The 24,201-nt window shown below is 33.8% G+C and overlaps 3 protein-coding genes across 5 annotated transcripts; all 3 read left to right on the top strand.

Annotated features, from left to right (window-relative positions):
* The first annotated feature begins 923 nt into the window (after positions 1–923).
* LOC108371202 (uncharacterized) lies at positions 924–12,104 on the top strand. 2 transcript variants are annotated; one of them, XR_001848725.1, is made up of 5 exons: positions 924–997; positions 4,704–5,381; positions 8,879–8,982; positions 10,718–11,017; positions 12,071–12,104. XR_001848725.1 is itself a non-coding variant. In XM_017626710.1 (4 exons), exons 2-4 carry the CDS (start codon positions 5,300–5,302, stop codon positions 10,913–10,915), a joined length of 384 nt encoding a protein of 127 aa, XP_017482199.1. In that variant the 5' UTR covers positions 924–997; positions 4,704–5,299; the 3' UTR covers positions 10,916–11,079. The 2 variants fall into 2 exon arrangements, 1 of the variants encoding a protein (XP_017482199.1); XM_017626710.1 differs by lacking the exon at positions 12,071–12,104 and having other exon boundaries at positions 10,718–11,079.
* LOC108371200 (ankyrin repeat domain-containing protein 39) lies at positions 10,946–19,978 on the top strand. 2 transcript variants are annotated; one of them, XM_017626708.1, is made up of 4 exons: positions 10,946–11,017; positions 12,283–12,390; positions 13,277–13,483; positions 19,189–19,978. In XM_017626708.1, exons 2-4 carry the CDS (start codon positions 12,288–12,290, stop codon positions 19,422–19,424), a joined length of 546 nt encoding a protein of 181 aa, XP_017482197.1. In that variant the 5' UTR covers positions 10,946–11,017; positions 12,283–12,287; the 3' UTR covers positions 19,425–19,978. The 2 variants fall into 2 exon arrangements, with proteins under 2 accessions (XP_017482197.1, XP_017482195.1); XM_017626706.1 differs by lacking the exon at positions 10,946–11,017 and having other exon boundaries at positions 12,243–12,390.
* On the top strand, positions 11,314–12,180 carry LOC108371201 (uncharacterized). The gene has a single exon (XM_017626709.1). It carries the CDS (start codon positions 11,336–11,338, stop codon positions 11,813–11,815), a length of 480 nt encoding a protein of 159 aa, XP_017482198.1. The 5' UTR covers positions 11,314–11,335; the 3' UTR covers positions 11,816–12,180.
* Positions 19,979–24,201: the final 4,223 nt, after the last annotated feature.

Genomic DNA, 24,201 nt, shown 5'->3' on the forward strand with positions numbered 1-24,201 from the left:
AGAAAAAACTGTAGTTTTGCATTACATTTATAATTTTCCCAGCAAAGCGCCAGGCGCAAAAGGTATGCCACAATGAACGCCAAGAAAACAATTTAGTACTGCTTTTTTACTCGTCAAAATTGCTGTGGATTTTATATATTTTGCTTTAAAAATATCAGCAATGTAATTAAGTTTCATGTGTCTACGTGAAAACTCGAATTTGGATGAAACAAAATAAATATTAAACCGGATGACATTTACGTTCTTTGCGTAAGCGAAGCAAAAGTTTTATGGCATCTGCTTAACGTTCTTAAGGCCCGTTTACATACAACTTTGGCGTTGCGTTGGCGTTGGCGTCGCTTCGACAGCTGACTATGAATACATGCATTTATATGAAAGTCTCCACATAACCAAAGTTGGGCAACGCCAACGCCAACACAACGCAGAAAGATGACCAACTCTCAACTTTTCGCGCGCGTCATTCGTCAGCTGTTCCAAATAATCAAAATTATGTGATTCAATTTTCATTTTTAATCAAATGCGGGCAAGAAATATATTTTTTAATGCAATTATTGATGTAAAATTTTGGTTTTTCTGCCGCTAGTATGTTAATTTAGTGACCAAAGTATTCTCTGCTAAGCGTTCATTGTAGCAAGCACGGGCGTTACTCGCGCTGCTGTCAAAGCGACGCCAGCGCCGACGCAACGCCAAAGTTGTATGTGGACGGGCCTTTAAAGTTCTTAAACGCTAAAGTTCTGTGGCAACGCCGCCCGTGCTATCGTTTGTCCCAAAACAAAGAAGCAAAGAAAAGTGTCAAATAACGAATTGAGTGAGAATCGGCGGACAGACCCAGAATAGAAAAAATAATAAATTAATTGAAAAATCGGAAGTATTTGCAAGCGAATTCGCACACTTTATTAAAAATTTCACTCATCAGCCATTGGCTAATTAAAAAAGCACATCCAGAAACTGGCAAACAGCAAGCACGAATGCGATAAAAAGCTCCATGCCATAAAAAGTGAGTTATACAAAATATATATATGTATGGATTTGTGGGCACTAAATTTTAAGCGATATCTCGGTTCATTCCTCATTTCTTGTCCTGTTGAATATGTTTTAAGTAATTGAACTAAACATTAATACATTTAAGTAACATTATATTTAGAACCAAATTTTGCAATTGGGAACGTACTATACATATGTATATGCACATTAGGACAGCCCTTAGTTATATGGAGAAAAATAGAAGTGTTTGGACTCTCGGTCTCGCCCCCTAAAAATGTGTGAAAAAACTATTCTTCTTAGAAATTGTTTAGAATCCTTGAAAAGCAATATTTTTGGGTTGAGTTCCGAAAAGTATCTGTTTGTTAGGGGCTGGTACAAAAAAATTAAAGGGGTGTGGCACCGCCCACCTTTACAGCTTAAAAGAGCAAAGATCAAGGAATTCAATGGTATGCTTTTTTTCTCCGACTACCGGCGTTCATTAAAGGGGCGGTGGGCGAAGAAGTGGGTGTGGCACCTCCAACCACCCTTTTTGGAGGGGCATGAACCGCCATTGACAAAACTGTCGCCCCCGACCACCTATACCTCCTATGGTTCCCTAAAGAGCCCTTAGAAACATGGCCAAGCGTTTTTTCGCTTGAAAAATGTTAAATATTCATTTGCGCAAGACATTTTTATATACAAGACATTTTTATGAAACACCCAGTAACCAAAATAGACATCACTGGGGCGGCAGCCCCAGGTTTACAACACAGAAAAGGAATTCTTGTTACCTCATTCTTTCCCAAGGCTACATCACTGGGGCGGTAGCCCCAGTTGGTACACACCAAAAGGCGAATTCTATTTGGTAAGAGTTATAATCCTAAAGCGCGGCTGAAGGCCGCCTTCACAAAAAAGAATTTACGCAAAAATACTGTGGACGCAAGTAAAAATTGTGATTTTTGGCAATTTTTCTAACGGGTCCCTAAGGACCCATAGGGGGCCTAGGTGGCCGGGAGTTGCATTTTTGTCAATGGCGGTTCATGCCCTCTCATTGGAAAATGCATTTATGTTAAAAGAAGCTTTCAAGTATTAAACACATGTTGTGAAATAATATTACAGTTATTATCCCGAAGATTAGATAGCCAAAATTTTAATATTACAACATTGGTATTTCTACTATTACTTGTATACATATATAATTTATTGGCGATATTTTAATGTAAATAAAAACACCTGCTGTGCAAAAAAGGTATTATTACATTTCATTACATAACACCTAAGCTATAAGTTAAGGTACATCACTGAATTCACTTGGCAGTGATTTCACTTGTTAGGAAAACTACTGTTTCTATACGATCACTGTTTTGGATAGAAAATAAACAACCTTAAAAATTTGTATTGAAAATTTTGTGCTATAAATAATGGCAAATTTTGTAGATCGGGGCAGAATAGAATTTGTAACCGAACGGAAAACTTAAATTTTCATTTCAAAAATTCGGATTTAATAAGTTATACAACTGTCCTTCCGTTTTCTCCTATAGTAAGTAGTAGTATTAGAGCAGAAATAATATATAACATCTTTATATAAAATATTTTTCACATTTGTATAAAGACGTGGGTCGGGCAAAAGCTAGTACAATATAATAATAAACTTTTAAATAAACAATTGGTTATTTTTTCTGGAAGTCTCCTGAAGACAAAAAGAGTTTGCGGATTGAAAAATATTGCTTTTCAAGGATTCTATACAATATCTACGAAAAATAGTTTTTTCGCCATATAAAATACATGGGGAAACTTTGAGCGCTTTGAGCCACATCTAAATCTTTTTTGATTGACCTACAACTTTGCATAGTTTATTCTTTAGGCTATTCCGAGCACTTTTCGAAATATGGGCCACCCTAATGTACATACAGTCAGTGTCAAATGTTAGCCTACACCTAGTTCTAATATTCACAATTATTTTCATGAAAGATTTTTCTCATAATTACACTGGTTTACTGCGAAAATTCCCTATGGATAACTTGAAAAATCTAGTTATGTAATTTTAATTTCTATGGATACGTTTTCGAAATATTTGCAATTTACCGTTATTCAGTTAAAAAAAAATTTTGATCCACTTAATCACGTATAACTTACGAACCGTACCGTATAACTTATAAACCGTATATACATCACTTTTCGGTAGGCCTGATAGTTTATGAGAAATTAATTAAGAAAATAAAAAAGGGAGGTAAAAATAAAGTAGGTTTAAAGCATGATACAAATTAAATTATAGTTTAAAAAACTAAAACCACCCTATTATAATTGCCATTCGTACTGTCATCAGGTATGTAACTTGAGAATAGAAATCGCTGCATCTTTTAGGCGCATCAATATTACATAGTTACATCCCGAGCTAATAAAAGGAAGGTAAAAAAGCAAAACAGTCGTTTTTTTTTTATTTTTCCCCTCTTAAAGTTAGAATTTTTTTTTTTAATTTTTTATCAAAAAAACAAAAAGTCTGGAGTTATTAATTCATGAATTTATTCGTGAGTATTATATTAGATATATATTTATTTATTTATTAATTTACGCCAATCGGCTGTACACTACATCTTTATTAGCTAGTATAATTAACTATGTACATACGTATACATAAGTGAAATGTAAAAAATATAATGAAAATACTTTAATTTGTACGAAAGATAAATAAAGAACCCTCAAAAAAGTTGATGTTTGCACAACGCCTACTGACATACACTTTTTTGAGGTTTTTATTGTACCTAATAACCTTTTAGATCTTAATTCAGGCCTATTACAAACTAGTCCAAATTGTTCCAAGATTTCCGGGGAATCGATGTGGCTCTTTATGATTTTATAAAAGAGGAATTTGACAATCGCTACGCTAATTTCCATAGCCAAAATTCTCTAAATCAGTGGGGCCTAAAAGCACGCAACATGGAAAAGTAACAGATGCAATGTGTTATCAGCCAAAGCTGGCAGTACGAGTGGCATGTAAGTAGATGTTGCATGTTGTTAGGCGCGGCTGCTTTTCTTTTGGAGATTTTTAGCGATCAAAATTACCGATAGCGAGTGCTGGAATTCGGGTGCTGGTACTAGGTGACGAAATTGTCGAACAGTATTCCAATATTGGCCTAACTAGTGCAGTGTATAATGTCGCAACTGAGGTCATTGCTAGATCTTAAAATAAACCCAAGAACTTTGTATGCTTGAGATATTTTATCCACATGATCAGAATAAGTCAGTTTGTCATCGATGATCACCCCCAAGTCCTTCTTTGCTTTCAATTCAATTGGATGAATGTAGCGTGACCGAAAGAAGCACATCGAGTTGCATTTATCTACTATATTTAACTTTAACTTGTTACGTGTGCACCACTTAATAAGTTCATATATATCATGTTGCAGAAAGATGACATCGTTCTTGCTGCTTATTTCCCAGAAGATCTTTAAATCGTCGACAGACTGTAGGTGTTCCGATAGTATATTAGAACAAGATTTACACTTTCATCTGTCACCTTTTACTTTTGCCGTAAAATGTATGCATTTAAAATGCAATAAATATTTAATTTTTATATATTCTGTATTCTTAAAGAAACTTGCTAGGTGCTCTCACCCATCTGCATTTACAGTATTATGTTCATATTCTTATAAAAAAAACCCACTAAAGTTTACTATTAATCTAATTTTCTCACTTCCTCCAAAACATGCTGCTCAAAATAAATACAAACGCTAATAAAGAGTGAATAATACAAAAAAAAAATCAATTTGCGCCTGAACAAAGCCACAGTCAGCTAGCTGTACATATACACGTTATATCTACCTTTGTGTATATGTAAAAACATGCAATATCTTAAAAGCCCACTATAGAAATAAACTATTCGTCTACAACAACAGCATTTAATCGCATTTGTGACACTTACACTTGATAAAATCATAGCACAGCTCTAAAGCCTATCAACCAAGTAAAATTAACTACATAATTTATTAGTTGCGACTCATAAATAGGCTTTGAAGTAAGCTTTCGATAGACTTTCAACGTATACGAAGGAAATAAAGTTATTTGGAAAATCAGTCAATGAGAGAGCTTTGGCAGTACGATGCGAAAGTGTTGGTAATTTTTAGCCTACGGTTGACGGCTACTTATTGGAATTGGACACACCTTCTCTGGCAACCTGTATAATTTACTGTAATTGTGTGGCGTGCACTGCACAAAGAGCCAAGAGGTACAACAAACAAAGTGTGGTTGCCTAGCATAGAACGATTATCAAAGTATCTAACGTTGTTGTAGTGTTTTCACAATCAGTACAAGTGTCAACATCGCTGCTGTTAGACAAATGCCTTACATTATTATACGCGGAAACTTAGCATCATACAGCCATAAATATCCGTGGCGTGTGTTAGTCTCCGGACTTAAAGGTAACGTTTTCATATATTGTAAGCTAAAGTTTATGTTCGCCTATTTGCTTTCGGGCTAACATCTTGTTCTTTTTTTTTCATATTTTTTGTTTTGCTGTTGAATTTGCGCAAGCGCTTTTTATTTTATTTTGATAGCCGCGAGAGCTAATTTGTCGATATGAATATTTCCACATTTTTTTTTACTTTTTTCGCTTCTTTTGTACATGTTTTTATCATTAGGTTATTGCCACACAATAGCTTTAATTGGTTATCGTTTTGCAATAACTAACTGAAAATATGGTCCCAAGTCACAGCGTAATTATTTAACACACCTTATATTAAAACGAAACTATATTTAGATAAATTATTGAGATGTAATGGAAAAATTAACCAAGCGCCAATAGGAAGTAAAACGATTTGAAGTGAATAACCCTTTAGATGTCTTCGCCGGATTTTTTTCCGGTAGGTTTTGCATCTTTCAAAGTCGAAATTGGCGCACCATATTTTTCACTTTTATTTAAATTTTCAATATTATGAGCCCTTTTTTTTGGTATTTTGTAACGTTGCTCTCAATACAACATTAGAACAGTACATTACCGTTAAATTTTTAGAAACAAAAAACCTTTTCTTCTCTTGGAACTTGTATTGAGGTCATTTGGTGTAGATATTCGTTCCTTATCGTCAAATATCTGATACATTTACGCTACTGTCAAACAATGTCACACCATATTGTGGCAAAGAAAATGATGGAGCACCGGCCAACTAGCACCAAAAAAAAAAAAAACAATATAAAAGCAACAAATACAAAGCATACACCTGTGGCCAAGTAAAACTAGCCAGTGACAGTGAAATTGTTCAAGCATACGCGTCTGAAAAACTTCAAATATGTTCAGATTTAAGTGTTTAAATGTCTAAGACTTGCGCGAAATAATAATCTATCCAAAAATTGACTCCTTTTCATTGATCTATTTATGTATGCCATTATAGAAAATTGAAAGAATAATTTTAGGGATGAAAAACTTCCAAAATACTGGGCCGATTTCAATGGCTTTTTATTTTAAACGAATATATTTGTGACCCAATAGGTCTAAGGAGCATTTTCTTTAAACAATTTTAATTGAAAGCATCTTAAATATAAGTATGAATATTGTGACGCGTTTGTGTTAGGAGAGAAGGCTAACAAACTTTTTATTGGACTCCAACAGACATGAGCAGGTCGATAAAGATTAAAATTGCAATTCGATAATGGGCTGGATTTCGAAATCATAACGAATGCATTGGATAACGAAGATTTTGTTTTGCTGGAGAACACAATTCTATTGCACATTAGCTATCGAAGGTGACATTCGAAAAAAAAATAAATTGGTTTTCCAATCATTTTCGAATTGTTAACCAACCGCAATGTTTATTGGGAACATACATTTAAAGGTTGAATGATTCAAGACTTACAAAAATGAAACGTCCATAGCGAAACTGAGCACAACTTATCGGCTTGTTCGCTATACTAACAAACAAACAAATTTCCCTTTATGAACTCAATCTCAGTATTTTTATTCCTGTCCTTATACATACGTACATTAATATCTGTTAAATATGCAAGCTAAAATTCAAGAGTATGAACTTGGAAAATTAAAAAAAAAAAATGCAGAATCTTAAGTGATAAGGTTTATGTGCCCACAGGTATACATAGTATGTATGAAACTAAGTACATTTGTATATATATATATATATATATGCACATGTACATATGTACACATATGGGTGTGTATGTTGGTGCATACAGATGTATGCATATGAGAATGAAAAAGTCATTTCAATGGCAGTAGCGCTCGTGCTGGCCAACTCTTACTGAATGGGGAGAGTTCACTTTAGCTTTGCTCAACTTTATTTCATTCCATTTACTGGCGTCGTTTAGTGATTTTGTGCGATTGCCACTCGCTCCAGCTATTTATGTGAATATTTAATTTGAAAGCTGACCATACATACACATTTCGTGAGTAATAGCGAAATTTACTGAAAACCAACGTAAAAAATGTAAAAATTTGTAAATTACTCTAAATACGCAATGCTGTTAATTTGTGTCTGCATGTCTTCAATGCGGGTTTCTACGCTTTTTGAATTACATAAATATGTATCAAGTTTTCAAATGTTAGCAGTCAATAACGCGAAATACATACATACGTACGATTAACGACAATCGCAGTGTTAATTTACGGTTTGCATTTGTTTTTTTAGGACTTTAATACTTGTTCCTACAAAATACATATGTTTGCTGATGTACATATGTATGTACAAACATATACATATGTACATAAATAATCTCGACGCATGCAAGTAACAAACTTTCCTTCCCTACGGAGATATGCGTCAATGAACTTAAGATTGACACCATTCCATTGTACCCGTATTATTCTCTTTGTGTGGCTGCTACGCAGTTGTAATATCTGATTTTATTTCGATTCTCGATACTTATAGCCTGCTGAAAAATCCAAAGGTACCTAATAGCGAAACATTTTGAGAATACTTTCATTTTGGGAAGAAAATAAGTACTTCGTCAGCAAAATTAAAAAATAAAAATCAAAAAGCAACGCGAATTTTAACACACTTTGAACTTGCACTTTTTTAATGCGAATTAAAAGTTGGAAACTTTGCTGCAATTTTGTTGATTTTTATCGTGTTCGTACAAAGTTAAAAATTTGGATTTATATGATTTTTGTTATAATATGAATCATATTTAAATTAAAAAAAAAAGCGAAAAATGTTTATCGTGGAAAACATTGTGAATATAGAATAAAAAAAATAAGTGGACGCAGACTAGGCGTACGCATGCATATATGTACATACATACAGACATGTAAATTCATTCTCATTTATGTGAATAGTCGTTCGATTCGTTTTTTTTTTCATCTATTCCTGCGATGAGGTAATTCCTCGTTATAATTTTTCCATTGTCCTGCGGTTGGTCAAAAAGGCCCTTGTAGCCATCAACGCCATGCCGTTTTCCGATGACATCACTATTAACTTTATTTACATTTGCTGTATCGCATTGCTTGCGCCGGTTTTTTTATTTTTTTTTATTTTATTGCTAGACACACTTTATAATTGCTGTGTGTTATTATAGATGTGTGTGTTCATACATATTAAATAGTACATTGCATACATGGTGGTTCATTTGAGTGCTGCATTTTTTTTTACTGATTTCACGAAGCAAAATCTCCTATGATATATGACTATAATTTAATGTACAATATCCGCCCATTCTATTGTGTACACGATATTCTAAAACAGAATGTAAATTTAATTTTGCTTTCATCGACTTGGGTTATTAACAAATAAAGTATTTCATTATCAAACACACTTTTTCGTTGAACTTTTTGACCGACGATCTCAATGGAATGGACGGGGGATTGCCACTGCATTACACAAAATTTATTTATCTGCACTATTTATAAAAGTTTTAACCCGCTCTTAAGTACTTTTGGAACATCCTTCAAATGTAATATTTTTCTTCATTGCAGCGGATGAAATTGAGCAGTTGAATAAATTTTCGTGCGGCGGTTATAGCGATGAGACAACAATAGTATATCTGGTACATCCATGTAGAATCTTATCTGCGCTTGAGGTAAATAAATAAGTACTACATACATATTTCTAAAAAAAAAATCTTTTCTATACGTACTGTTTAGTATGAATCAGACCAAGAAACCCGTTTAGATTTTGAGATATATATAGGAACATATACAATCAAAAAGTAGGTGTTCGCTGCTACGCTGATGACAGCCTCATTTAAAAGTGCTCTCTTAAAAGTAACGTTTTGTTGGTAATTCATTTTAAATGTCTATGAAGCTAGCTGACAGCATGCAACAAATTCACAAAATATGCCGATTTAAACCCTTATTAACTTTTTTTATTAGCAATTGGTCGCTTCCCTCTTCTCCGGAGTAAATCCTGTAGAAATGTTAAACAACAAAATTGTACGAGAACGAAAAACACCTTTCGAGTGATGCAAACAGGTATCTTAAACAAATGTAGTTTGCATGTTCCTCAAACAAAAAAGGGTCCTCAGTTATTTACATACATAAATGACAGTCGTTGGCCAGACTCGCCTGCCAGCTCATTATCGATATTACTGTAAATATCGAGAGATATTTTTGTCTCTATCCAGCAGAAATTTCAGGAGCTAAAAGCCCTTCCAAACGGCCTTCATGAGAGTCAAGCGGCCTTCCACTTTGAATTCCTTTCTCCTTTCCTTTTTGCTAGAGTGGCACAAGTTGAAGGGCTCCTGTTTTCGCTTAGCTTTCCTTTAAAGCAGCTTCTTTAATTCACAAATCATATGTACTGTACACATTTATTTAAGGTTCATATCAAATATGTTTTATAGCAATTAAAACCTAAACCATTTTCTTGGTAATCTGCTTATGTAAATTTCAAGTTTTTTCTCCATGTTAAATTTAAGTTGTCCTTTTCAATGATGATGATTTCTTTATATATGTGCGTACATACATACACACATACATACAAACTTTCACTTTTCTCCTTTGGTAATTCTAGTTCTTTCTTCTTAAAATGCGATTTGCGTGACAATTAGTGGACAAACTTGCTTATTCCACAACGTTGGGTACAAATTAAACCATTTTATATGTAAATTAAGTAGAATAACACGTTTTTATTATTTGGGTTCATTGAAAGTCTGCTTCTTTTTCGGCATTCATAGAAAGTGCCTGTGAAGATTTCAATGAGTTGTCTTAACAGTAGGTAGTATATGATACGTAAATAATATTACTGAAAACATTTTAAATATAAAGAAAACTTTTCAAGAACGCCCTATTTCAGAATTTAATTGAAAAACACCCTATCTCAAAATTCGGTTCAAAAACGCCCTATCTCACTTCACAAATGTATTGAAAATATGCTGATATAGGGCGTTTTTGAATCGGCGCTGAGATAGAGCGTTTTTGAAACGAATTCTGAAATAGGGCGTTCTTAAAAAGTTTTTTGAGATAGAGCGTTTTCGAACTGGCTGCCGATATAGGTCGATCTTCCACTCAGCCATCGATATACGATGGTCCTGTGCAATAACGACACAATTCAAATTCAAAAAATAAAAACCCTTACTACTGTTAAGTGGCTCATGGCTTTAATCCTGCTCGAATCCACGTCTAACCTTTAGTACTTATTTTAGCAATCCTTACTGTTTCCTTTGTAAGGGTTGGAAATGTATTAGACAAGGATTAGAAATAGGATACACTTAACAGTAGTACATTTTTTTTTTTGAATTTTGAGTTGTGTCGTTATTGTAGGAACCATCGATATATAAACATTTCAGAAATTTTTAAATAAAGCGCCCATATATTTAGATTTTAGGCTTTCGTGTAGTCGCCTCTTCATCAACAGCCGTTAAACAGGACTACAACGAGTATATGTGGACGATGCGAAAAGAATTCCATGAACCAGAGCCTCTCGAAACAGAATCCGTTGTACGTGAGAATCTTTCGAATATAGGACGTGAAGCAGCAGGCCTAGGCAACTACCATAAGGTCGATTCGCCCGAATAAGAAAGCGGTTAAAGTAATCAAATACAACAAATCGAAATCAGATATCTGGCGCCTGATCTCCGTCTACGGAAATTCATACAGGGAGAATAATTCAAGAAGCAAGTAAGCAGTAAAAAAACTAGAAAACACACGACTTCGAAGTTTCGCGAAAAAGTAAACAAAAACAAATTAGTGCAATAAAAAGATAACTATCTAATTAAATACCTAATAGCGTCTGTGCCACATTCGAAAAGTGCGCGTGTTTGACTGAGAAGTGAAAAAAAAAACAAAATCCTTTACGAAAAAAACAAAAAGAAAACCTTAATTTTGCACATTTTTTATATTCTTTCGTTCGGTTCGTCATTTTAATTTTAGACCCCATTTTCTACCAACCAAACTATAATCTATTTAGCCAATAAACAAACAAAAAATTTTTAAATAATGGACTCTCAGCCTCCGCCTCCGCAACCGACCGCAATGCCCACCCCAGCGGAGGCACAACCTGCCCCCAGTAACCCCAACACCAGTATAGGTGCCGCGGCAGCCAGTGTGAACTATGTAACCACAACAGCCACATCCTCGGTGGCCGCACAAACGGCGACTTCAACGAACTCAGTGCCGACCTCGGTGGCGAATGTGGTAACCATACCAGTGCCGATCGTTCAAAACGAGGAGAACTATACGTATGTAACAGTGAAAGGTTCCTTGCACGATCGCTCATGCGCTGTTTTTGGGCTCAACGATACGGAAATCCAAGCGCTATCGAAGCGTTTCGGTAATGGCTTGAAGGGTGCCGTAAATGGTGTAATGGTAACAATTACACCGATGGATATGGTGAACACGTTAGCGCAGTTGGGTTATAAAGTCGTTTGTAGTTGCGGCGAGGCGGAGATCAGTTGGACTATGCAACGCGAGATTTAAATATCACTTTCAAAGACAAAAGCAGAACTTCTAAAGTTGAATACTTTTGGAAATTGCAAATTTTATTGTTAACAAAAAAATATAATCGTTGCGGTATACTTATATTCAAATGTAGTTATGAAAAAGCTTTGTTGAGAAAAAAAAAAGTAATCAAAAAATATGTAGAAAATTGAGCAAATATTATTACCAAATACATATGTATGCATAAAACTAAAAGCTTAAGAAAATTGTAAGAATATTATTTTTCTTTGTTAGGAATTAAAACAAACAACTGTTTTCCAAAACCCCCCAAAAAAATAGTGTTGAATTTCTCAATCATTGAGCTAAAAGCTAAAGCAATAAACGCATAAAGTTAAACTTATAAACAGTTGCATATACTCACACATATGTACGTACAAACTATACATTGGAAATAATTGACAAAAACTAAAAGAACTTTGAAAGCAAAATAAATTATTAACATTTAGCTAAAATGGATCTACACGATGCGGATAATTGCAAGTGTCATAAACAGGCGGCGCCAGCACAACAAACCTTAACTGATATGGAATTCGATCGTGGCATCTGGAACGCTGGTGAGTAGCAAAAAAATAAACTTAGACATAAGAAGGTTTGGTAAAAAATCTAAATTCTAGAGTTACTGCATATTGTAGAATACAAAGAAAATCTTATTTTTGAGTATTTCCTATTATTTTCATTAAATTACTTCAAAGCAGTGGCAAAGCAAGCGTGCTGAACGCCGTTTGGCCTTTTTATTGTTTTTTGGAGGTCACATATGATGGGCAAAAGCCCGGACTTTGGAAAGCTTTCGGAAGATAATTTAGATACTAAACGAGCTGTTCCGTTACTATCAAAGATCGTTCAACAAATTATGTGTTCAAAAATAGTTCGTCAATCGCGCAGTCTCCCAAAAAAATTATTGGAACTTGAATGCCCCGGGTAAAGGCCAGGTTTACGATTTTGTTGTTTGTAGATTGGTAGTAGATGCTTTCTTTATTAATAAAGCCAAGTTTCCGTGCAATCTGTCGACCAGCCGTTTAGAAACGGGCAATTAATTTAGATGACAGTAGTGTTTTGCGGGCTGAATTTTCTTCTCATAAAAATGGGATATAATACCTTTACGGGCTTAAATTCAATATTTTCTCGCTGCTTATTAGGTTACCTATTAAAAGATTACTATTCTCCAGTGTATCTTAGGGCCAGTTTCTCAGTGCTGGTTTAAACTTGGATCACGTAAACTGCGTTTAAATTCAACAGATGGCGTGCCAGCTGGCGCGTTTAAACTAAGTTTAGACCACAGTCATGAACTGAAAAACTGGGCTTTATTGTTGCAAACTGAATCAAATATAACAATATAACCAGATAACCAGCCGCGCTTATGCCAGTAGAGTAAATATATTTACACATTTCAAATAGTTACATACGTGCAGTTATTATTTTCTCTTTTTTTTTCGAATGCAGCTATCTACAACGAGCCGGAGCGCGTACGTAATTTCATTAGTCGCGGCAAATCAATGGACCGCGATGACTTCGACTACACAGCGCTTCATTACGCAGCGCGCAATGGCAATTTAGAAATATGCAAAATGTTAATCGAAGATGGCAAGGTCGATGTGGATGCTGTTACAAAAGCAGGTGCTACGGCACTACATCGCGCTGCTATGATGGGTAACTTTTTTGTTTACATGAAGAGGGGGTGTCCGAAAAGTGAAAAACCAATGCCATTTAGCACAAGGACATTAAAAATTTTGGTTATATTAGAATTGGATTTTCATAAAATTTGTCTAACGTATGCGGAATGAAATGTGGACAATTTCTAAGCAGACTTAAAAGATTGTGGTAAACACAGGAGCCAAAGGAAATGTCGGGTTTTTAGAATAGGAAAACAGTAGAAGGAAGACCCACGAGTGCGAAAAAGCGTAAATTGCTTGAAATTTGCAAAATCACAGCGTATAATGATTATAATGATTATAAAGTACAAAGTTTACCCCAGATTTTGGCTTTTCGAAGTCCATTTAGCGGCAGGAAATGAGAAATTGCGGAAAGCGGGAAATCCAGCTTTTTGAGAAATTCGTTGACGGATTTTTAGCTTTTGTTCTTATTCAATATAGTACACATCAGAGCTGGGTCGTAATGATTCCTTTAGGAATTAAATTACTCCCAATTACAGATTACAAGTAATTGTAATTAGGAATCAATTCCTTCAGTCCACAGCAAAGGAATCGATTACTTTTTCAATTCCTTGAAGTAATTTCAAATGTAATTGGGTTTTTCTTTAATTCCATTAGAAGGAATTTCATATTGTAATTGGAATAAATTACGTGCTAGTAATGTAATTTTTTTTTCCAATTCCTTTGAAAGGAATTGAAAATGTAATTGATTTTTTTTCAATTCCATTACCTGGAATTGCAAGAGTACTTTAGTTTTTCCAATTACTCAAAGGAATTGTAAAAGTAATCGAGAAACTGAAAGTTCATTCACGAATATACAATGTGGAATTTTTGTTGTGGTCAAAGATTAAAATCGAAAGCACACATTGGACATCTTCTATGTATATCTATATATATATAAAAATGTTGTGTTCGTATGTCACGGTCATCAAAACCCGAGAACGGCTGAACCGATTTGAATAATATTTTTTTTATTATTCGGTATAATACCAGAACCAATGATATCGCAAAAATTTGGTGGGTTGCCACCTATTTTAAAATTTAATTAATTTAAAATCAATGAATTATTACAATATGGGTATTAAGTTAAAGAGGTTTAAGAAAGATAACTGCTGGAAGTATTTTTGACGAGGGTGGCCTCCTATTTGAAAATTTAAACTCAGTCAAATTGTTAAAAAAAATTAAATATTGCCATGTGGGTGTCAAACTAAAGAGTTTTAAGAAGGCTTACTGCCGAAAATATGTTTGAGGAGGGTTGCCATCTGTTTGAAAATTTAACTAAATTACATTGATAAAATAAATAAAATATTACAATATGGGTATCAAATTAAAAAGGTTTGAGAAAGATAACTGTTGGAAATATTTTTGAGGGGGCTGCCACCTATTTGGAAATTGTAACTCAGTTAAATTGATAAAGTAAATGCAATGTTGGCATGTGGGTGTCTAACTAAAGAGTTTTAAAAAGGCTTACAGTCTACCATGAACACTTCCAGAAATATGCAATATGAAAAGTTCGGTTTATATGGGAGGTGCCACACGCCATTCTCCAACCATGCAAATTTTTCTCCATGAGTATGGAATTGGTCTTATATATGTATATAGATATCACCATACCCAGTTCTAGTCCTCTACCACAAATATATGCAGTTTGAAAAATTCGGTTTGTATGGGAGGTGCCACGCCCCCTTTCTATATCGAAACTTTTTTTAGCTATAACCATCCTTGGAAAGTCTGCAGTAGATTCCGAAATTTCAAAAAAATCGGTACGGCCTTTCTCGAGCTTTGCGAACAGAAAAAAACGCCTTTCAAAATATATATTAGTATAGACTAGCCAAACTCTGCTTGTTTTGCGGGTTAAAACACTACTACCGATGAAAATCGATGGATAAATAAACAAGTTTGCAAGGGTTAAGTGAAAGTGCAATAATTTTTTGTATGAAATACTAGCAGGAAATTTAACAAAGCTATTGCAATTCAACAGTAAAAAATTTTTTTTTATAAATTTTTCGATTACTTTTTAAATTACTTTGAGGAATGGAATTGGAAAAAAAATCAATTACATTTTCAATTCCTTTCAAAGGAATTGGAAAAAAAATTACATTTTCAATTCCTTTCAAAGGAATTGAAATAAAAGAAATTACATTACTAGCACGTAATTTATTCCAATTACAATATGAAATTCCTTGTAATGGAATTAAAGAAAAAAACAATTCCATTTGAAATTACTTCAAGGAATTGAAAAAGTAATCGATTCCTTTGCAGTGAACTAAAGGAATTGAATCCTAATTACAATTACTGAGGAATGTAATTGTAATGTAATTGCATTTACCCAGCTCTGGTACACATGTACATACATATCGCACACGTTCTTCAAACGTGACACAACTCAAAATTTGGCATTTTTAAAATAATGCATTAAAGATGTACACAGAACTTTTATTTACCTTTAAGCAAAAGCTGGAGCGAATTTTTGTTATAATTTGTTGAAAGAACGCAAGGTAAAGTCTCCCTTGCCCATATGATTAGCAAGTGCTACGAAATTGGTTTTTTCATTTTCTGACTAACGTATAATTTGAGTTGTGTCACTTTTGAAGATGGTGTGCGATATGTATTTAATGTTACCAGATAATTTCGATACGATTAAAAAAGTTGATAGTTTTTCAGTGGGCAATGTTTACGCGCATCGCATGAGGACGGTTTAAACACTTTATTTACAGTGATGATATCATAGAAAAAATAATAATTCAGTTTAATAGAATCATTTTTGTAAAATGAATAATATACATAAGTAATGCAATGCAATTTTGGGAAGAAGTTCAAACTTATATGCATTAGAGATGGGCGATCTCGTGACTTTTGAAGAACAACGTTATTTGTGACTGTGACTTTGCAGTCACAATGATTTTCATCCGTGACTGTGACAAAAACCGTGACAAAAAAGTTGCAAACAGGAATATTTTACCGAGTGAACTAACGGCATTATTTATTTATTTGGCATCACTGACTTTCCTTGTTTGTTTTGGTCATCCACATTGACATTTTTAATGGTGTGAAATTTGTAATATCAAACAACATTAATCAGATTTTAAGCTGATGCCAGATAAAACTCTGTGGCTTTGCGTTACATTTATAACTTTGCTAGCAAAGCGCCAGACGCAAAGGTATGCCACAATGAACGCCAAGAAAACAATTTTGTGCTGCTTTTTTACTCGTCAAAATTGCTGTGGATTTCATATATTTTGCTTTAAAAATATCAGCAATGTAATTCAATTTTATGTTTCTGCGTGAAAACTCGAATTCGGACGAAAGAAAATAAATATTAAACCGGCTGATTGTCAACGCGCGAAAAAAGATGGGAGTTGGCCATATTTTCGCTTCGCGAGTTGGCCATATTTGGTAGGTTTCTTTGCTCATAAAACAGAAAACATCTCTGGTTTGTTGTAGTGTGTCACTTTGTCAGCACTGTGAGTAGGCTTGCCAAATTGGGACAATATCAGTTTTACCCTCATTCTGTTTCTTGGATGGGTCCAACTGTTTGACAAATATCTTAAAAACCGCATTGCTTACTGGCATAGGCAGAATTTCACCAATGACCTTCGGCGATTCTCTGAACTCCGTATACGCTATAAAAATTTGTATCCACTGGGTATCTAAAGGGATATCAAGTGATTGAATTGATGGACGTAAAGGCAGGTTTATAAATCAGATATTTTTCTTTGAATTGCAGTCGATCGATAATAGATCCCTAGAAACATTTTGGCGAACGTTCGAAAATGACCTTCGATATCCAGTATGCATATCGGACTGAGAGCGAACTCATAACCAACCTTAGTTTTCTAACGTTCATAGTATATTGGAAATACACTCGAGATGGGTTCGAAAAAAAAAATGGAAACCATAGTAACAAGAGAGATAGTGAAGTCCAGCTCATTCTCGAAGGAAAATATAAAAACAATCGCTCTCTCACAATAAAATTTCAATTCGATAATGGGCTGGATTTTGAATTCATGACGAAGGGAAAATACATTGGATAACGAGGGTTCCGTTTTGCTGGAGAATGGCCTTGTTCCCGAATCGAATACTAACCTATTGCACATTCGTTATCGAAAGTGAGACTCGAAACAATGTTAGCTTTCCAATCATTTTCGAATTGCTAACCAAGCCCAATGTTTATTGGGATTCAACAATGACAAGGTTATTAAAATAACAAATGTAGGTACGTGTTTACAGAATATGTTATTTTTTATCATAAACAAAAATTAAAAAGAAAACAACTTATTGTTTCCAGTAAATTGGAGGATCTCAAAGTTTTTAACCGGGTTCAGCGGGCCGGATTACATGTCGGTACGTGAGTCTGACTAAAAGCACTCACCACTTTTTTGCGTGCTATGCAAAATATGTTCTTAAATATCTATATACTAGCTATTATTCTGATCCTTTTGTTTACCTAGATATCTTATTTTGAGTATAAAATATTTTCTGCCGTCAAACTCCGTTTTCTTAAATGGTACGAAAAAAGCCATTTTGGTAGATTTTTGAACCAGCTCTTGGTAGGAAAGAAAGTTGTTCAGTGGTAACCCTGATTGCCACTGCTACTTTATCACAGTCACAGTTCGTACTGCAGCTGTGACTGTTACTGTCATTGTAGAAGACGCAATCCTACTAAAAACATTATTGCAACTGTTCCTTTGTAACAGTCTGTCCCGGTGATTCTTTGGAAGTTGTCACAGCAGTTACCCGTGACTTTTGTGTAACCGTGACAAGGTCACAGGTACGCAAATATCTGCCACCTAATGCCATCTAATACGGATGCAGGTGGCAACAAATTGTTTTCAGATCTGCCGGAATTTGCAGTTCATTTACTTTGACTACCTAGGTCTAATGCAGACTTTGAACTTTATTCAGTCAGCTAAACTTGGTCAACGCAAAGCTACGCAGCGCTAATTAACTTTATTCTTATTTTCTATTTCTTATAAACTTCGATCCTAGATGTATTATTCTATTATTAATTTTAATTTCAAGTAGTGTTTCAAATGAATTTCTTTAAATTATTTTAATCTAAGCCTGGATTTTTTTACTCGATTTTACTGGATAGTTGGCAGCACTGCCTAAATATAACTATGAACTATTTATCGTCTAAATGGCTAAAAAAATAATAACTCAAGTTGGCACAGTAAGTTTTTAAAAAAAAAAAACCCCCTCCGATTTATGCCTGAGAACTTAAACATATCAATCGTTATGGACATGAGTATTTTCTACAAAAGTTTTTCTTGTAAATTTCGACAATATCTAAGTGAGCGGAAAAACAGTATTTGTTGCATCCGAAAGTATAGCTGGTTCTTTTTACTGCATCAGTTCGTATTTCATTCCGCACACGTTATTATTAAAGTACATTCAGACTTTATACCTTTATCGCAAATTTTGTGACGCTAATTTCCTTACTTGGCATTCATAAGTGAACTAAGAATCAAAATGAAAAAACGTCGATTTTGTGTTTGAGTCTTCTAAGTTAAAGACTCGTGTATAAACCTTGATACTTGATTAAAAATGGCTTATTATATAAAATTTCAAAATCGCTTATTATATAAAATTTCAAAACAAAGTGAAACGTTTTGGGTCACCCTGTGTGCAAAAATAAAATATTTAATATTATTCACTAATTTATATACTAATAGCAAACATTTCTTCCTATTTTTCGTGCAGGTCATTTAAATGTAGTCAAATTATTGGTGGGCGCCAAGGCCAAACTCCAATTGCAAGATGAATATGGTCAGACAGCACTTCATCGGGCAGCTATACGTGGTCACTTGGAAGTTTGCAAATTTCTGCTCGAAAAGGATCCAAAATTGAAGGAAATTAAGGATAAGAAAGACAAAATTGCATACGAGTATATAATGGAGAACGCCAATGATGATTTCAAAATATTACTTAAGCCTTGAAAGTCAAAACGCAAACGAAACCGCTAAAATTTAAAAATCAATATACCATGAAGTAGCAAAAATAGAAATGCCATCACAAAATATCTAAAAGCTGCATTTTTACACCAAAGCACTAAGTAAGCGTACGTACATCACATTCATGGATTCAATTGCGTGCACATCTACTTATTTTCAAATATAAATACATACATACATATTTGCAGTCAACACATTCTTCAGCACTTTTCTACACAGTGCGTACCTTGCCTTATATATTTTTGCGCAACTATCATTGGAATAAATATTCGGACAATTGGATGTTTGGAATTCAAATTATTTTCATGTTTTATTGACACGTCTGCTTAATGGAATTTTCGGCATTACAAAATGCCAATTTAAACTACATACCTACATACCACATACATGCATATGTATGTATGTCTTGACTATTTATATTTGATTTTGTAATTCTAATTTCAATTAGTATATTCTAGAATACATATGTATATCTATTTTTAGCTACAAGCTACAAACAATCTTATTGATTTGTTGAGGTTGAAATTATGTTTGTTGCACTTTTTGAGCGTTTTTTTTTGCCTTTACTACACAGTATATGTATCTATATATATATTACCTTTATGTGTATGTATATTGAATACAATAACCATGCGTCGTACTCTGAGTTGCGTACTCAAAACGTTGTATTTTGTAGTTCAATATCATAAAAGTTTATACATATGAATGATGTGAGATCATTTTTAAAATACATACATACATAAATGCATTTCAAAAACTAATAAAATTTGATATCGATATATAAAATTTGATAAGAATAAATATATATATTATTCTTCGTCTTAAAAGTTTAATTTTTCATATATGTCTGTACATACGTACAACAAACTTTGCCATCCATTTAGGAGGACTACATTCAGTATAACAAATTTGGGTTTTTTTTTTCTACTGTTAACACTTTTCTTTCAAATGCAATCTTGTATTAGGGTAACTCTAATATCATCTATATCATCAAAAGGTTTACCTAAGGAACACTTGAAATCGATTCTAGTACTCTGTATGCGAGTGTAAGGAGCTGCTTCTAATTTTTTGAATATGTATGTATACGTGTATGTGTATACTAAATTGTTTTCTACGCAAGATTTCCGACGTCAGATTCTCTATGAATGCAACTAAAAAATCATTCAGGTTAGAACGATTCCGTTGTTTTTTCGAACAAAGCCTCAAAATCCTCCAAAATATTTGATTTGCATAGCAAAGACTTTGTACCTTTATTTTAAGTTTTCAGCAAATACATATACATATATCATACGTTTAATAATATATATAGAGAATTGATTCAAAATTTACGTTTTTGGAGATTTCATAAGAAGAATATGTTTAGTGTAACAGACAACTAAACTCCCCAGAAATGACGAAGATATGTGGATGGTCGGTCCTATGCAATAACGAGACAATTCAAAATTCGAAAAATAATTTTTTGCATTTTGAATTGTGTCGTTGTTGCAAGGGACATCATCGATGTGTCTTCATCTTTGTTCTTTTTGTATACCTACTATATGAATTGATCAAACTTTTATTGAGTTTTCCCACCAATTTAAAATTTTGGAACTATTCTCGTCATTATTAAATGTGCTTTTGCTGAATACGTTTTAGGTGCTAAGATTTCGAGCCTGCCTATGTATATCTTTTGCTCTTTCACATGACGTTGGCTTTGCTCGAATTACTATTTCGTTATTTCTCTCTCTGTGAACGTAATTCTCTCAATTTTCTCATTCTTCTTCTTCCTGATAATTATCTACTAGAAGAGAAAAGAAGCAAAGCCATATACTTAAGATATGTAGTCTTATCTAATGTGCAATTGACAAGTCGCACTGTGTATATGTGTTAGTAAACGAATCGAAAAGTAATGAACCTAAGGCTGACCGCATACATAAGATTTTCTTATCAGATTATCGGAATCGTCCGTGTCGAGGCGATTTTATACAAGGTGGTGTTGATGGCGAATTAAATTTTCGCCGCGGTACTACTGAATGTCAAAATGATGTGTTTGTTGTAAACAAGGCGAATTCATTTTACAACAAACACATCATTTTGACATTAAGACGTACCTCGGCGAGAATCTAAATTCGCCATCAACATCACCTTTTATAAATTCGCCTTGGTCCGTGTTATCGGTGTGCGGGACGTTCATTTCATTCTTTCATTTATTTCATTTTATTTTCAGCTTCAGCTTGTGTGGGAACAGACGAACCATTGAGATAATCGGATAGGAGAATCCTACGTTCTACGGCCGACCTAATAGAAATTTCGCCCGTTATTTCAGTATTTCGAGCACGCCCTTAATGACCGTTGAATCGATATCAATCAGTATATCTAAAAATTCAAAGTATTAATCAAGAAAGTACTAGTGGGTCTAATGATCCCAGTGGCGACTTATACATATAAATTACGTTTTATAACTGCATAGAGAGCACAACGAATGAGCCATTTTCAAATTGCCGTTATCACCGCACTAGGCATCATTTGAAGCAAAACTGAAAATCAAATGGAATCCTGTATTCCCCCTCTCAGTCAATTTGTCTTCAAACCCTGTAATATAAAACATATTGATATCCTCATTCCGGTGCATTTGTTTTAGAACTATGTATAGTAAAATGTCTTAAGTTAAAACCGCTGCAACAAGAATTTTGAATGAGAATGAGCCAAGTCGAAGTTTGAAGAAGTACAATTAGAATAGTTTCGAAACTAAATGAATAGAAAGACCTTACAAAAGCGGGTATATTGGAATTGAGGAATCCTACAATGCAAAACATTCGACTTTTATTTCTAAACTATAATTGATGGAAATGACAAATTTGCGTAATCCGACATTTCCATATTGACACCAAAGCTTTTGCGCTAATTTTAATTTTTCGATGAGTTTTTGCAAACAAATTTTTATGCAGGCTTTTACACTTTTTGCAATATTTCAGCAACTATTCATTCGAATGTTCTGTTGTTTTTTTTTACAGCAATTAGAAGACTTATTGGGCAACAAGGTAAAGTGGTCAGTTTGTAATATTTCGACTTTGTTTTTTTAAAAAGTTTTATTTTTATAATCGATTGAATTTTTTTACCAACTTCTCATATACTTAGGAAAAAAATTCGAAAAGCTTTATATGCACTAAACATTAAATTTTATTGCCCTATGTTATTCGACGCCTTGCATGCGAATACAAGGTCTGTAAGCCTTCGTCACGTCAGTTTCGAGGTCATTTGAAGGTCAAGTAGGGAAAACTGAATTAACCTGAAAATTCATATATATGGAGTTTTAGACTCGCTGAACCCGCATCCGACAGGAAGAAAAATGAAGGAACAGTTATTGGAATACCTCAACAAACAGCACAGCAACATAAAATTCACAATGGAACCAGAAATGAATGGAAGGCTAAATTACTTAGAGCTGAAGATTAAAATAAATAAAAGCATCAGTAGTCTGCAATATGAAATTTTTAGGAAGCCCAAGAGCCCAAGATACAATAATAAATAATACTTCGAACCAACCTCATCAGGATAAAAAAGCCGCCCTTAGACAGACGGTCATTAGAATTGAGGGAATACCACTAACAAAAGAAGGATACAAAAACGAACTGAACGCAATATATGCCATTGCGGCTAATAATAGATACAAGAGAGATCTGGTAGAGGAAATCCGAAGGGAGCACAAAAACAAAAAGCCAAACAAAGAAGAAAACAATGACAAAAATTGTGCAGTACTAACCTATACTGGAAAGTCAACGTATAAACTAACAAAGTTTCGCCAGAGTCAAATATCGCTAACTGCATGTTTAACAACAAATGTTCACCGACGCCAATAAGAAAGAAAGCGAAACTAGAAAATATGGAAATATAGAAACTAAAAACCAACGACGGCAAAATAATAAACGAACAAACAAATAGCGGTTCGGAAAGAAAAATGACAACAAAACAACAGGCATGGACACTCCGAACTCACCAATAACTTCCACCACGGCAAAAATCACCGACTTTTACCTACCTCCAGGCAAAAAATGTTAATATCGAGACAGCGAAGATGAACCTATTACCTTTTAAAAAAAAAAGGACACCATGGCATATCTAGTAATTAATCATCGACGAAAATCACATTACCTAAGATAAATGAACCTAAATTAAAGAACGAAAAATTACACTGAAGATGGCACAACGCCGAAACCGGTTTGTCTGCAACCCAAGCTGGACAAGGGATGACGGAAATTAGTTCCAAAATAAATCACAGATTATGTTTTGAATAGAGTTAGAGATTGAATGTAAATGTGTTAACTAAAATGAGTATTACTTTGTATACATATGTCTAAGAGAAACTAGATAAGTTGAATATATAATATGTACTGTATGTATTGTAATTTTAAGAAAAAGATAAATAGTTTAATAATTCTTGAGTTGATACTTAAGTTTTAAAAATGTATTTTTTGCTTTTCAGTTATTTTTACTATATTTTTTTGAAGTTGGTTATTTTTTTTTGTTAAAAAACTATTAGTCAATCAAAGGTACAGTAATTTGTTTATAAAATTAAAATCGAATGTTTTTTGAATTTTTTCCTAAGTATATGAGAAGTTGGTAAAAAAATTTCAATTGAGTATAAAATCGAATGTTTTTTGAATTTTTTTCCTAAGTATATGAGAAGTTGGTAAAAAAATTTCAATTGAGTATAAAATCGAATGTTTTTTGAATTTTTTTCCTAAGTATATGAGAAGTTGGTAAAAAAATTTCAATTGAGTAT

The sequence above is a fragment of the Rhagoletis zephyria genome, unplaced genomic scaffold (assembly GCF_001687245.7).
Source record: "Rhagoletis zephyria isolate East Lansing unplaced genomic scaffold, Rhagoletis_zephyria_1.1 Rzeph_scaffold_04774, whole genome shotgun sequence".
NCBI lineage: Eukaryota > Metazoa > Arthropoda > Insecta > Diptera > Tephritidae > Rhagoletis > Rhagoletis zephyria.

Excerpts from the sequence above, each read along its gene's own strand:
- LOC108371202 (XM_017626710.1), top strand. The coding sequence starts at position 5,300 with ATGCCTTACATTATTATACGCGGAAACTTAGCATCATACAGCCATAAA. Across the intron at positions 5,382-8,878 it reads GTTAGTCTCCGGACTTAAAG|CGGATGAAATTGAGCAGTTG; the intron begins GTAACGTTTTCA and ends TCTTCATTGCAG. Across the intron at positions 8,983-10,717 it reads GAATCTTATCTGCGCTTGAG|ATTTTAGGCTTTCGTGTAGT; the intron begins GTAAATAAATAA and ends CCATATATTTAG.
- LOC108371201 (XM_017626709.1), top strand. The coding sequence starts at position 11,336 with ATGGACTCTCAGCCTCCGCCTCCGCAACCGACCGCAATGCCCACCCCA.
- LOC108371200 (XM_017626708.1), top strand. The coding sequence starts at position 12,288 with ATGGATCTACACGATGCGGATAATTGCAAGTGTCATAAACAGGCGGCG. Across the intron at positions 12,391-13,276 it reads TCGTGGCATCTGGAACGCTG|CTATCTACAACGAGCCGGAG; the intron begins GTGAGTAGCAAA and ends TTTCGAATGCAG. Across the intron at positions 13,484-19,188 it reads ACATCGCGCTGCTATGATGG|GTCATTTAAATGTAGTCAAA; the intron begins GTAACTTTTTTG and ends TTTTTCGTGCAG.